Below are 15,685 nucleotides of genomic sequence, written 5' to 3' on the forward strand. Positions count from 1 at the left end.
CCAAACCCACACCTCGTATCTCAATTTGTAGTCTCAAATTACTTCTCACCCCCAAAAAGAAAAGGAGTACTTGTGGCACCTTGAGACTAACAAATTTATTTGAAAGCTTATGCGCAAATAAATTTGTTAGTCTCTAAGGTGCCACAAGTACTCCTTTTCTGTTTGCGGATACAGACTAACACAGCTGCTACTCTGAAACTTCTCAGCCCCAGGATGCCCAATGGATATTAAATTGATGAATCACATTTTAATTTTGAATCACATTCATGACAAATCCCTCATATACTGCTCCACAATTATTACACATAAAATCAGCTAACAATATAGGAATAAAAGCTGTATTATAAGAGATTTGGTCCGGTCTCATAGCACTCTCTTTTGGATGGACCCTGGCTTGCTCTTGTTGAGCCACCACTCTCCCTGGGGGAATTCTGCCTGGAATCACCTCACCAAGTCTAGGAAAGTTAGTTTCCAGCAGGGTCAGTTGTTATGGTTCCTTTTCTTTTAGTTCAAGTCTACTTGACAAACAAGATCAAAACTTCTCAGTCTCCCTTCTGTCCATTTCTGTTTCAGGGAACAGTTCTGCCCAGCAGTAGCTCCAGTCTCTGTCAGGTATTGCAGCTCCTCCTCTCCATTTCCTGCTCTTCCTTTTATGAGAATCAGCCAATTAAGCTGCAGATCTTTTACCAGGCACAGCCAGCAGTGCTAGTCAGCCACCTTCTGGCTTCTGACCTCAATCAAATAGTATCCCTTATACCTTCAAAAGTATGAATAGGCTTATTTACCATTTTAAAATGACTTAAAAGATACCACACTACAGTGGGGACAATATAGTGACAAATTAATTTCTGATAGAAAAGGTGACACAGGAAATACTGTATTACCTAACAATCCATAACGTAGATGTGCAAAATGATCAGGTAGCAGGGTCTTGTTTTTAATTTCCTTAACAAACTTGCAAGCTGTGTCTGGAGGGTCTCCAGTACCAGTAGTGGAAATAACAATAACAAGAGGGTCCTTTTCTGTTGCCAGATTATACTACAAAAAGAGTGGAAAAAAAGCAAATTAAGAAGTATAACCCAATACACATTTATAGTCAAGTCAAAGAGTTGATCCTGGCAGTGTTGTCTTTTACAATTGAATGGTCTCTTACTTTCCTCCCTATCCCACATTTTTATGCTCTCTCTTCTCTTTTCTTCCTTATTTGCATGAGACCACAGTAAGCCTTCTAAATAATGACAAGTTTATTTGGTGGATGCAACATTCTCTCACTTTGTACTACTTTTTTTGCTTGTAACCTCTTGTTTATTAACCTATTCTAACATGTGAAACAGTCTGTATAGAAGAAGAAAAGAAAAAAAAGACTATCAGACCGCATGAACTCATGTCAGAAGTCTGAACTGCTTGGTCATCTCTTAACTCTATGATGTATGTATAATTAACCTAAAGAATGCCAGTGGTGTTACACAACAGACCAGTGTTCATTTCTTTTTGTACAAGACGTAAACAGCACTGTCTTGCAGTATGGTTTAAAAAAAAAAAAAAAAAAAACACTGCACTCAGTAACATTACCCCTCTCATCCTCTTTCATAAGATTTTTGTAAAGTGTGAAAGCAATACACGGGTATCCATACTAATCCTGTGAAATAACAGCATCTGCACATTTAGGGTCAAATTTTCAACAAGGCTTTAATCTCACACCTTATCATTTGTATGGCCAATCAATTAAGGGCAAAATTCTGAGCACATGATTACTTGCATATCCAGATTTACATGTGGTGTTCTGAGAATGTGGCCCTTTACAGTATCTGCCACCTATCATTTGGAAAACACATCTTTTGCATATCTCCTTTTTAAGTGATTGTTAAGTGTTGTATGTTGCTTTCACAAGAACTATTTAATCAACTCTTTCATTTATTTACATGCATTTGAAATTCTCATGTGAAAACAATTCTGCTTGTTTGATGAGTCAAGTTGTCCATAGCAAGAAAAAAAGTGGTTGCAGCTGCACTGTGAGCTTAATGGCAAAAGCATATCAACTGTCAGTTTGATTAATCAGACATCTACACCCTCTAAAGTATCCCTGCAGGGTAAGTTTGGAATCACATGAACAGACAGCAGTTCACGTGAAAAAGACATTTTTAATTTAAACACGTTCCAAGTGCTTTTATTTAAACAAAATGCTTACATTTAAATATTAAGGTTATGACAAGTTATAAATAACAGGTACGACACAGATGTACAGTATCTAGCTTAGGCTACTAGTTCCTAGTTTAAGCATCTATAGTACAGACAATAGGAGGTCTTATCATAAAGGCAGTATTAGGTCTTAATTTAGAACTTAAGATTTTGTGGGACTTTTTTCATACCCACAATAATGTAAATTGCTAGGTCTTCCACCTCTTTCTCAAGGCACACAAAAACCATCACTTGTACAGACCCAGTACCATTATATAATTCTAAAAATTTCTGAGTTACGAATGAAGGCAAGAAAACAAGATCTATCAGGACATTTTATTTTATTTTATTTTGCAACTTTTCAAATAACTTGTTTTAGCTGTTTCCAATATAAATTGTAAAACTAAAAAGTGAAATGTATTTCTGTACAGATGCTGTTTTACACCCGAACTCAACCCCTCAGACAAAGCCAGCTATAATGTTTATAATATAGCTGTGCAGGAATAAACCCACAATTAGGACAATGCATCTTCTTTTTCTTTGTATATATCAGAATCAAAATAATGATGCTTAAAAAGAGTCTTCCATCAATCCACAGGCAAGGCTGGCAATGCTGGCATTCAGTCACATACAGCTCTACAGAACCACAAACCCTTGGGACATGCTCTGAGTAAGAGGGCTGGCATACCATACAGAAGAGTCAAGACCCTTCCATACATGTATGTGCATGAGACTTCAGCAATCATGGCATAAATCCCTCCCCTTTATTGTTTTCGGAACTATCCCTGTAGCAGGCCCATTCGAGTAACTAAGAGTATGTCTATACCGCAAAAAAGCACTGCAGCAGCAAGTCTCAGAACCTGGGTCTACGGACTCGGACTCACGCTACAGCACTACAAATAGCCATGTAGATGTATTGGCTCAGGCTAGAGCTCAGTCTCCAAACCCCGAACCCCACCCTCCTAGCAAAGGCTTCATAGCCCGAGCTCCAGCCTGAGTTGGCATGTATATGCAGCTATTTTATTGCTGTAGTGTGATCCCCACAAGCTTGAACATGTAGATCTTGGCACTGAGCGTTGTTTTTTTTTGTTTTTTTTCCAGTGCAGACATACCATAAAAGCATCAGAGATGCCCTGGCTGCTTAGCTGTTGTTGATAGGTCATGGGCCACCCTCCAGCTGAGGTCACTCCTGAGTGCCCAGTGCTAGGTCAAGACCTTCTCTCCCTGCACTTTCAGATGCTGGCTTCTGTGCTACCCTCTAAGTGCAAAGTCAGGAGGTAAAAAAGAAAAGAGGTGGCATGGGGCCTGCTCCATCCTTGTCTTAATGTGTGAGCATGTGCATGCACAGCTGCATGGAAGTGCTCATAGGAGACATTGGAAAATTGTTATGCCCCTTTTCCTATTGGCAAAATTAGTCTAACTCGGCCAGCCGTTAGTCCCTGACCTGACACAAGCACAACCACACAAGATGTGCAGATTGTAGAATTTTTCCCCTCAGGCCTCCCATGTCGGACTTCACACAAGGCCCCACAAAACCTAGGCGTAGCCCTGGTATATTTTTCCCTGATTTGTCCCAGCCAAATAGAAGGCCTCTCCATTCAGGTACAGCTGCTCCCTGGACAAGGAGTGAGGGAATTTGTAATTGAAGAGATCTGCAAAGCTATACAAATTGTCTTCTTCTCTTACCAAAATAAATAATAAACTTTAATCAAAAAATTCTCACACCTGCGCAACATTTCATCTCAGCAGTAAATCACAGCTCAGTGCCAACTTTCCATGTCTGACAAAATAGACTTGTTCCAGTAGCAAGCCACCTCCAGCCAAACAGGCCTGGAGATGCCTCCACAGCAGAGTGTGTGGAAGGAAGAGACAACTGCTCTGAAGTAGATTGGAGGCTCCCTCACCTTTTGGGCTTGCTTTATGTTCTCTCCATAAGAATTGTTAATGTGTATAAAATACACAAGATGTGCTACTGTAAGTAACATTACACAATAAGTGCTCTTTCAGAAGTATAAGCTCTGCTGACAAACAAGTAGTACTTCCCATAAAGATGGCCTGAGAACAGTAAATAGTTTACCGTTTTGTTCTCTGTTGCTCCTTTGATTACATGAAAATATCACCCATCCCTGATCTCCAGAATAGGTTTTGTTTTCTGCTTACTTATTTCCACAGGAATATCAGGAATGTCAAATTTTATCTTTTCTGTTCTTGTTGGAGGACCCAGATGTGTGGATTTGGTCCTTTCACAACCTTTAACAGAGGGTGTGGGATTCCTGAGTTCTTAAAAACACATTGGTTTAGAACTCCCTTTACTAGGTAGGCGTAACAAAACAAACCCCCCAAAGAATTTTAATCATTCTGAATCAAAATCACAACCCCTCTCTATCAGGTCTTTACTTCCTGGATCACGCGGATATCATGTGCCATCCTTAGCAACTGTAAATTCGCTTATGTCAACAAAGCTAGACTGGATAACTTCAGTGGGGATTCTACATGTCACAGAGATAAACCTGCATGGATCTGACTGCCGTATTGGGACCTATGTATATATAGAACCCAGCCTGTTCTTTGGGCATTGTCGTAATACAAACAATAAATAAAACTAAAAAAAAGTTGTGATTTTTTTTTTAAATGATATGGCCTCCCATCCACTAAGTACTGAATTAATTCCAGCAACTCATTTCTGCATGTCCAAGAATCATTTCAACAGGCCACTTTAATGCTAGTGTAGACACACACAGAAGAATATTCATATACTCATTTACTACTCTAAGCAAACCATTAACCATAAAAAGGATACATTTGCTACAAGGCTGGTGGAAGCCTCAGTTAGTACTGATCCGAACCACTGACATGGATGTTATGAAAATATAAATGTACGTGATATACTCTCTTCTCTATGCGTGCACATAGCTTCCATTACTGTTAATGGCTACTATAAGAGCACACAGAGGAAAATACATTTATTAAAAGTCTATTTTCCAAACCAGCATAGAGTATCTCACCTTGTCAGACTCACTGATACAGTGAATATCAGCTTCAAATCCATGTGCGTCTGCCTGCGTGCATATTTCCTCAGCTACGGCTTTTGCCTGTCCCTTCTGTGTTGCATAAAGCAGCAAAAACCTCCTCTTTATTTCACAGCACATTTTTAACTACACTGCAGAAAGGAAAAGGAAAGGCAGGTTTACTTCATAAAAAGAAATCGAAGCCTGATCATTTATAGAAAAATAGATATCTGGTTTCTACATTAAAAATGCAGACCAAGGGGCCTAGACTAGAGGGAGTCCCATGCAGGTTGACCCCTATATGCCTACATAAAGATCCTTGAAGGATTGAGGCTTGAAGGACCAGTTGGTGACAGCAACACACCATATTAATGTGGGTTTTCATTGACTTTACTTGGAAACAAAGCAACAGAGCAATGATTCTCATGAAACGGAATGCTGCTATTTGTCACATGATCCCTTATTTCCCACAGAAAACTGGTGTATATTCTGACATATTTTTGTAGTTTGCATAAGAGAAATGGGTGGACACCTGGTGAAGCCAACAGCGTAAACATACAAACAAGTGCATTTTGTTACTTATTTTTTAAAAAATTAAGCTTTCCCAATGCAAGTAATTTCTGCTCTAGCCAGTGTAGGCCAAATCCTAAAGCCCTTATACACAGATCAAAGATCTACGGAAGTCAACAGGTGTTTTCCAGGAATAATGACTTCATCACTTGGCTCTGTACTTTATTATTATTCTTTACTCCATGATTTAAAAACTAAGTATTTCTAATCTAATAACAGCACAAATATCAGTATGTTTTTCCTTAGAATGAGAATATATATTAAAGCGATCAAGGCAATCCCTCATATGAAATGTGATTCCCTCCCCAAATATACATTAGGTTTTGGTTTTTTTGTTTTGTTTTTTTACAACCCACAGCATATATTTATGTTTTCTCCTTTAATAACAAAAAAAAAAAAAGTTATTTTACACGAACTACTCTCTCGAGATTTTCTTTTATGGGCATGTCAAAATTTTAAAACACCTTTAGACAAGAGAAGGAAGATTACTGGAACTGGCAAGAAAAAATGACAACTGGCTTGTACCTTCTATACATATTGTAAATTAATCCTTTGTACATTAATCTTCTGTGTCACCATTTTGTTGCTGCTGTGAAACTCCAGTAAAAAAATCTCGTGACTATAGTTACTGTGCTAACTGAACATGTATTAAAGTAAATGTTGTCTTTGAAAGAGTTTTTTCATGTGCTCAAATCTGATTTCTCATCATTCTTGCATCTTCCCCCTGCACACCCACATGATCAATTACAGCAGACTCTCAATTTATGATTCACATGCTTTGATATAGTGGAGCCTGTGACAAAATGACAACTGCATTTTCCTCTCTTCCCCCTGGGAAACAGGATCTACATCAAGCACAGTCTGAGTACAAAGGAAAAGCACTGCATGTCTGGTGCTCTACTGATAAGACAGGACATTGCTCTCCACAGCTTTATTGCAGGTAATGCATGAGAGTAATCCTTTACTGCTTTAAGTAGTCCTGTAAATTAGAGTGGCTGAACTAAGACATATCTGTTAGTGGTACACTGCCAGTACCATGCCTCAATTCCCATAAATGATGGGAAAAGTAACTACGGAGAAGAAATAAATCTTTCATTGCATTTTGGTGTATTAAAATACTCCATTTTTACATAAAATTTAATATTAATAATTATGAAGACCTCTTGAAAAAAATCTGTCTGAATTTGCAACCTGTGAGAAATAAGTTTTACACACAAAACCAAAAGGTACAAATTTACCTTTTTTCCTATTCAACAGGAATTACATAGGGTATATCATGTATGTTAAAGATTGGATTCAGACTGCAAATCCAAATCCTGTATGTTAATCCTGATTGGCTTCTCCTCCCTCTGAATGAGGTGAAATTGCATTTCAAGAGGCTAAGTGTCTGTTCCTTCTAAACTTTTACTTTTCACATCCTCAAAGAGAGAGACAGCCAACTCCTTTGCCTGATGCCACAATGCAACCACATTTATGCTGAAATATAGATATTCTTCTACATTAGCTCATCTACTGGAACTAAAGGGTAACTGGCTAACAAGCTTTTTGAATCATTCTGAATGGAAAACACACCAATACTTAAACTTTAGCAAGGTGGAAAGCATATTTGTATTCTAGGACCTCAGAATACAATATAAACATGGATCATCATTTCTCTCCATAGCTCCACAAATATAGAAACCTTCTGTGGGGCAAGACTTTCGCTTATCAGAGACTCCTCTGATCTCAAATGATCTCCCTAGACCAGTGGCTCTCAACCTGCGGGCCGTATGCGGCCCAATTAGCACACAGCTGCGGCCTAGCTGCATGCTAAAGGCCGCAGGGGCCGCGCAGCGGGATCCGGGTTGCCAGGCTGTCCTGCCCTTGCACTGGGGCTGCCCTCACCTGCAGCGGGGTCTGCTCCTGGCCCCACTCTGTGGAGTGGTCTCTGGGTGGGGGCTGGGGCGCTGGGCATAGGCATGGGGGGTTGGGAGGGGCACTGGGGTTCTCAACCTGCGGCCCAGGTAACACATTTTAGGCCGCATATGAAGCCCACAATGATAAATAGATTGAGAGCCACTGCACTAGATCTATCTGGTGAGAAGTGAATAGTTTAAAATATCAGATTAAATCCAGAAAAAAAACCTCTGAAATAAAAATCCATATAAACAAAATACCAGCTGTACATAGTTTTCAACAAGTGGACGTTTGTGTCAACCTGATTTGTTTTTCAACTGATGGCAATGGACAGGGCTTGAACCACTTACTGGCAATAGGACTAAACCTATTACTGGAAACAGATGCAAAAGTTTAAGAGAGGGAGAGCCAGTGAAGTCTATGGGAGATGTCTTGGTGAGAATCCCACCTCCCCAGGTACCAGGATTTCTACCAGAATGCTTTCCCTGGCCCTGCTCATAGGATCTGTCAGGGTTCCTTCCCACTCTGAACTCTAGGGTACAGATGTGGGGACCCGCATGAAAGACTCCCTAAGCTTATTTCTACCAGCTTAGGTTACAAACTTCCCCAAGGCAAAAAGTCTTTGTCCTTGGATTAGGTAGAATGCTGCCACCACCAAGTGATTTAACAAACAATCAGGGAAAGTACCACTTGGAGTTCCTATTTTCCCAAAAATATCCCCCCAAACCCTTACACCACCTTTCCTGGGGAGGCTTGAAAATAAACAAGATGAGCACAAACCAGCCTTGGATTTTTAAGACACAAAAAACCCAATCAAATTCTTAAAAAACAGAACTTTATTAGAAGAACAAAAAAAAATAAAATAAAAGAACTCCTCTGTAAGATCAGAACGGAAGATAATCTTACAGGCAGCCAGATTCAAAACACAGAAAGACCCTCTAGGCAAAACCTTAAGTTACAAAAAAAACACAAAAATAGGAATACACATTTCCTCCAGCACAGAGAATTTACATTACAAGCCAAAACAAAGAAACCCTAATGCATTTTCTAGCTAGCTTACTTACTAACTTTACAGGAGTTGGAGGGCTTGCATCCTTGATCTGTATGACAGAGACAGACAAAAGCCTTTTCCCCCCTCTCCAGATCTGAAAGGATCTTGTCCCCTCGTTGGTCATTTTGGGTCAGATGCCAGATGCCATTTTGGGTCAGGTTACCTGAGTTTCTTAACCCTTTACAGGTAAAAGAACTTTGCCTCTGGCCAGGAGGGCTTTTATAGCACTGTATACAGAAAGGTGGTTACCCTTCCCTTTATATTTATGACATCCATCTTTCTTCTCTGCCTAAAGCTAGTAAGTGGCTAAGTACAGTAGAGTTAAGAACACCAAAGTTACGAACCAACCGATCAACCACACACATCATTTGGAACCGGAATTACACAATCAGACAGCAGCAGAGGCAAAAAAAAGCAAACAGTACAATACTGTGTTAAACGTAAACTACTAAAATAGTAAAGGAAAAGTTTAAAAAAATATTTGACCTGGTAAGGAAACTGTCCTTGTTTCATTTAAATTAAGATGGTTAAAACAACATTTTTATTCTGAATAGTAAAGTTTAAAACTATATTAAGTCAACATTCAGTTGTAAACTTTTGAAAGAAGAACCATAACATTTTGTTCAGAGTTAAAAACATTTCAGAGTTATGACCAACTTCCATTCCCCAGGTGTTCGTAACTCTGAAGTTCTACAGTATGAAGCTTCCCCACCTCTGGCTTTGAGAATGGAAGAAGAGCTTTCTCCCTCCACATCAAAGTCTGACTACTGTGGGAGCAGAGCTCTATTCTACCCCTCCTCCAACCTATGATTTTGGGGCCACCATCCGCTTCCTTCTCCGTGAAGAGCTCCAGTGTTTGCGCTGCTGCTGCTCACAACATTCCTAAGCAGCACAAGAGCACTGATAGATGACTGGTGCCTCCCCAAAATTTTCTCAAGCTGCACCGGCTCCCCCCAGCTGCTCCCTAGTAGCCAGGCCCTGGAGGCACTCCTAGATGCTGCCCAGTGCAGCACAGCAGCTGCCTTGGAGAGTGCCTGGCTGTGGCTGGGCTTGGCTTCCGGGACAGAGGCTGAGCAAGTCGGAGCCCCGCCCCGCTCGCCCCCTTGGCACTCTTAGGGTCGGCTCTTGTCCCTGGAACCTGAGCCTGGGCAGGGAGCAGCGGCAGGAGCAGCCTGCTCCCTGCCTAGGCTTGACTTCTGAGGACAGGAGCCAACTCTGAGCATGCTGGAGGGGCGGGGGTGTTCCGGTTTGCTCAGCCACTGTCCCCAGAAGCTCAGCACAGGCGGGGGGCAGCCTGCTGCTGCCACTGCCAGGTGCTCTCCCAGTCAGCAACTGAACTGCACCAGTCAGTGTGGCTGGAAGAGGCTCTGGTCCCGCCTCTTACGTTCTGGCCCCGCCCCTTCCTCTCCCCATCTGGGCAAGCTGCCGGAGGGGCACTTGGCCTTTTGTGCACCTCTCAAGTCTCTTCTGAACAGGTCAAGGTACCTGTGTTAGTCTAGTAAAACTACATGCTGTCTGAACAGGCTTACTTCAGTTATTTATCTTTGAATACTGCCAACTTTTTTTTTTTTTTTATTATTTAAAAACTACAAAAGGAGATTTTATCTGTCCTGAATTAGAAAAACACTGTTGGTCAGAAATATCCGAAGACCCTGCCACACAAAGAAGCTAACTGAAGCCTACATGATTCACATAAAACAACAGTGACTCACACACTGGTGAATATCGTGTACAGTGCAGGATATGTACCTGAACTGATACTATTTTCTGTACTCTTCTTCCTTTCCTGTACATACTCAAAAGGCAGTAGGTCAGTTCACTTAGGCTACAAGTTCCAAATGAAAGATAATAAAATTGAACAATACTGAAGTGTCATATTTTGACAAGAGTGCCACATCAATGCCTTTTAACCTGACCACATTCACATCTGTTGAGACTTACATGCCCCAAAACAACAAAGTGTTCTAAACAGTGAAAACAGCAAGACAGGGATTTGTTTGCCCTCCTGGCTGCCTGTGACCCAAAGAGCCCCTCAATGCCCACTGGCATAGGGCCCACTCTACTGTAACTGATATCTGGCCTGACATTCACTGCCTCCAACATCACACTGTTGTAATATGTATCCAAAAGGTATCTTGTAAGGTATCATATGTAAATCAATGAAAGGCTGGTCATGAACACCATTGTGTGATGTATGTATCTGTTGTGTGTAAACTCTGCAGCTGAACGCCACCTCCTGGGTCCTAGTGCCAGTTGTGCTCCCCTTCTGCGTGCTGGGAACCTTCCTGTTTTCTGTGCAACAGCGAGTGCCCGCAGTGGGGCAGGGTGAGGGAGGGTGGGGGAAAATGAGGGAAGGGGGGGATTAGGGGGGAAGAGGCAGTGGGGAAGGAAGTGGGTGGAATAGGGCAGGGGGAGGGGAATGTGGGAGTGAGGCATAGGTGCTGGAACTAGGTTGTGGGGGTGCTGCCATACCCCCTGGCTTGAAGTGGTTTCCATTATATACAGGGTTTCAGTTTGGTTCAATGGCTCTCAGCACCCCTACTATATAACTTGTTTCAGCACCCCTGGAGTGAGGAAGGGGGCTGGGGTATCCCAGGGGGAAGCAGGAGCCCAACATGCAGAGTCCCCTCGGCAGCAGCTGTGGCTCCCCTGTTAACCAGGCCCATCAAACCCTCACCCAGACAAGCCCTACCCCCCTACACCTGGACCCCCGACAAGCCCCCCATCCTCACCCCCTGAGCCCCAACCAGCTGCACCTGGACTCCCACCCCATCAAGCCCCACTCCCCCAACCCCTGCACCAAGCCCCCAACACCCGCCCCCCTTCTCCCTACACCCAGACCCCCCTGCTGAGCCCCAACCACCTTCACTTGGATCCCCTGCAGAGTCTTATTGCCCCTGCGCCCGGAACCCCCCAGCGAGCCCCTGTGCATCCAGATCTCCTACTGAGCCACCTGCACCCAGACTGCCCCACACAGAAACCTCTCACCCCACACCTGGATCCCCCACACTAAGCCATTCCGCACTTGGATCCTGCTGGGCTGAGTCTGCCCACCTACACCTGGTATGCCTGGCACAGAGGGGCAGGGCCCTGGGGTGTTTCTGGGGCAGGTCCATCCCTTGCACTGTGTCAGGGTTGGGTGCAGCGTCACTGCCGAGTCCCTATAGTGGAGAAGGTGGGGGCTGCAGAGTGATCTCCCACCTCATTGAAGCCAGTGGCCTATGCTCCCCACTGACATGCCGGAGCCATTTATTTATTGACCAATAAAATTTGCAGAATTGTAAAACATTGTGTGCATAATTTTTATTTTTTTTGGCATAGATTTTTAAATATTTTGGCACAGAATTCCCTCAGGAGTAAGCAAAGTCCTCACTTGCTGAGGCAGAGGAGTGTGGCTTACAGTTGCGGGTGTCCTGAACAGAACATCACACTGCCAACCAAAGACAAGTTGTATTGCAAATGACACAAACTCACCGAGATGCTTTGGGGAAGTGTACAATTCACATGGTCAAAATACATTGTACAGGCATACAGTGTGGACACAGGCCACAGAAGTCAACAGCAGCAGGGGACAGGCTCAAACAAACAAACAAACAAACAAAAAAAAAGACAAAAAATCAAGGTGACAGTTCAAAGCACAATTATTATATTTTCCCAGAGAATGGAAAACTGATTAAAAAAAAGGAGAGCCTTTTCATACGGGAGGAAGAGTAGAAGGAAGAAGGTTTTATACACATTGATTCCAAATCAAGACTCTATATCAAAAATAAGAGGGTAATGTTGAGCCTCAGTCAACCATTCCAATTGAAAGGGCTCCCCTGCCACATTGACGGACCTCTTTGGACCCAGCGAGAGGCTAACCGTAAAAGCATTAATGAAAGCAGGATGCCATGATTAGGAAGCTCATACAGGTGAGTTGCATCATAGTGCATTTAACTTACACGAATTCAACTATACGCGCTTGGCAAAAAAAAAAAAAAAGAAAAAAGAAAAACAACAAGATTCCTGTAAATAGTGCGGGTGATTCCACCCACCATTCCACTCAATGAGTGTATGCCCCAGAGTGAGCATGAGATGGGAGACATGAATCTGCTGTTCCCTCAGTCGGTCTCAGTTCCTGCGTGCCTCTCATAGTGTGAGCATCTCGCTGCACTGAGTGTGATTCTACCGTTTAACGATACATATTTTTCGTACAACATGGTCCCTAAATGCAAGCCAACTACTTCATCTGATGCTCAACTGAAGAAACAGCCATCTGTTCCAACCCTGGAGGAAAAACTGGCTGTGTTGGACTTATTGAGAGATGGTATATCAGTCTCCAAAGTGGCGCGTAAATATGGCCGCAACGAATCTAGCATCCGTGCCATCAAGATTCGAGAGACAAATTCGTCAAGCCATGGCATCAAGTGCTCCAATAACTGCTATGACGACGAGCCAGGTGAGTGATAAGACTTTAGTGAAGAATGAAAAGGCATTAAACTTATGGCTGGAAGACATGAACCGTAAACGTGTGCCTATCGTTGGCAACACGTTGTGAGAAAAGGCTCTTAGCCTCTACGCACTGTTCAAACCTCCCACCAAAGAGGGACAGCCTTCTGATGAGAAGGAATTCAAAGTTAGCCAAGGCTGGCTTAACAGTTTTAGGAACTGCTTCAACCTCAAAAAGGTGCAGACTACTGGTGAAGCTGCATCTGCCAATAAAGAATTATTTAATTTCTGAATACAATCCCTCTATGGAACGAAGCCTCAAAATCACACGCAGTATTACGGACAATTTGAGACCGTATCAAGAAATGTTTGAGCAACTCAAGAGACAACAGCAACAGTTGCTGATCACCATGTTTTTCAAGGAAAAACAACCAGCAGCACATAATCCTACGCAATCAACTTCTCGAGTTGAACCAGAGCCAACCACTTCGTCTAAGACTCGCTCTCAGTCACCTCCATCTCCTGGATCGACATCAAGCCCTGACGACGCCCTGTAATTACCCCCCTGTAATTAAAAATACGGTACTGTAAAATTATAGTTTGCATAGGTTCTCTTTATTAGAGTGTACATTACTGTATACATTATACATCTGTACATATTACTGTACAGGGTTCAGAGTAACAGCCGTGTTAGTCTGTATTCGCAAAAAGAAAAGGAGTACTTGTGGCACCTTAGAGACTAACCAATTTATTTGAGCATAAGCTTTTGTGAGCTACAGCTCACTTCATCGGATGCATACTGTGGAAAGTGTAGAAGATCTTTTTATATACACACAAAGCATGAGCAGGAGAGTGGGGTGGGAGGAGGTATTTTTTCATGCTTTGTGTGTATATAAAAAGATCTTCTACACTTTCCACAGTATGCATCCGATGAAGTGAGCTGTAGCTCACGAAAGCTTATGCTCAAATAAATTGGTTAGTCTCTAAGGTGCCACAAGTACTCCTTTTCTTTGTACAGGGTTGTATACACAAAACCATGTACAGTATACTGAACTTTATGGGCAATTTAAGGGATTTTCAAGGGTAATTTTGACTATATGTGATTTTAGCCTTACGTGTTAGAACCTAATCCGCGCATAAGATGCGACTCCACTGTACGTAAGACTCAATCCAGAAATAAACTGAGAACACAGTCCTAGAGTCTTAAAATTTCACCTGGTCTCAATAGGGCTTCTTGTCCTGAAGGATACATTCTACTGAATAACGCTGAGTGCCCGGGGGAAGGGGGAGAGAGTCCCCTTCTGCAGGAGGGGAAGAATTTTAAAGATTTAAGAGTCAAGGAAAGAACTATGTGAGAGCCACATGTTATTACAGATGGAGCAGCTCAAATACACTGTTTGCCGCATAACCCTCATCACAGAAGAAAATGAATGACTGAACTATTTTCCAAGTGAGACCTAGGAATAATATGAAGAAGTAAGATTGTGTCTGGAGTTACAGAACACGTCTTTGCAATAACTCAGCTTTCCAAGAGCCAGATGTGTGAAAAAGACCTAAACTGAAATGAAAAAAAAAAAACCAATCCACTTTGAAACCAATTCCCTAGAGAACAGATGTTCCCTATCACAACCCCCAGAGAGGAGTGGCCAACCTGAGGCTGAGAAGGAGCCAGAATTTACCAATGTACATTGCCAAAGAGCCACAGTAATAGGTCAGCAGCTCCCCCACCCCAGCTCCCAGCGCCTCCCACCAATGGGCAGCCCGCCCACTCCCTCCCTGCACCTCCCGATCAGCTGTTTCGTGGCCTGGAGGAGGGGGGGGAGGGCACGGCAGGCCCAGGGGAGGGGGCGGGAAGGGGTGGAGTGGGGGCAGGGCTGTGGCAGAGCCCGGGGTTGAGCACTGAGCGCCCCCTGGCACGCTGGAAAGTTGGCGCTCGTCGCTCCAGCCCCGGAGTCGGTGCCTGCACAAGGAGCCGGGTATTAACTTCTGTAGAGCGGCACCCGGCTCAGGAGCCGCAGGTTGGCCACCCCTCCCCGAGGGTAACGGGCGCTACCCGGCGCCCCTGCTGGCCAGTCTCGGGAGACCGGCGGACTGAGGGGAAGGGAGGCGGAGGCTGCGCCCGGGTTCACCTGTAGGGCCGGTCTCGTCCCGGCGCCGGCGGACAGGAAACGGGATTTAATTCTTTAACCAGATCCCGGTTTCCCGTGATCTCGCGTCCCGGGTTTATCGCGCCGAGGCCCGGCGGCTGAGCAGAGACAGCGACAGCGGCGGCGGCGGCGGCGACCCCCCCCCCCCCCGCAGGGTTCAGTCCCCCGCCAAGCAGCTACGGGCCGCCCAGCCAGTCCAGCCCGGGCGGCCGCCCGCCAACGGTCACCCCGCTCCGAACACGCTCGCGCCGCAGGACACGGCCAGGCCCCTCACCTGCTCCGCGCGGCCCAGTGTCCCAGAGGCCGTCACGCCACCCTCGCAACCACCGCGCAGAAGAGCCCCCTGCGAGCCAACTGGAGCGTTGCCCGGAGTTGAGCCAGGAGCGGCCCCGCCCCCTTTCCGGCGG

At 44.0% G+C, this 15,685-nt stretch overlaps 1 protein-coding gene across 14 annotated transcripts in view; it reads right to left on the bottom strand.

Moving 5' to 3' along the window:
• The window catches only part of MTRR (5-methyltetrahydrofolate-homocysteine methyltransferase reductase), a 116,740-nt gene extending 101,061 nt beyond the window's left edge, over positions 1-15,679 (bottom strand). For 11 of the 14 annotated variants that reach the window (XR_006288775.1, XR_006288774.1, XR_005224445.2 and 8 more), the window contains exons 1-3: positions 15,553-15,679; positions 5,184-5,338; positions 885-1,038 (exon numbers count right to left, since the gene is read on the bottom strand). Coding sequence is in view for 7 of the 14 variants with exons in the window: in XM_043540275.1 (XP_043396210.1) it covers positions 885-1,038; positions 5,184-5,327 (298 nt within the window). In the remaining 7 variants the exon portion in view is untranslated. Of the gene's footprint in view, positions 1-884; positions 1,039-5,183; positions 5,339-15,260; positions 15,405-15,552 lie in introns of those variants that run through there. The other 3 variants (XM_043540273.1, XM_043540276.1, XM_037893350.2) reach the window with 3 other exon arrangements.
• Positions 15,680-15,685: the final 6 nt, after the last annotated feature.

The sequence above is a fragment of the Chelonia mydas genome, chromosome 2 (assembly GCF_015237465.2).
Source record: "Chelonia mydas isolate rCheMyd1 chromosome 2, rCheMyd1.pri.v2, whole genome shotgun sequence".
Lineage (NCBI taxonomy): Eukaryota > Metazoa > Chordata > Testudines > Cheloniidae > Chelonia > Chelonia mydas.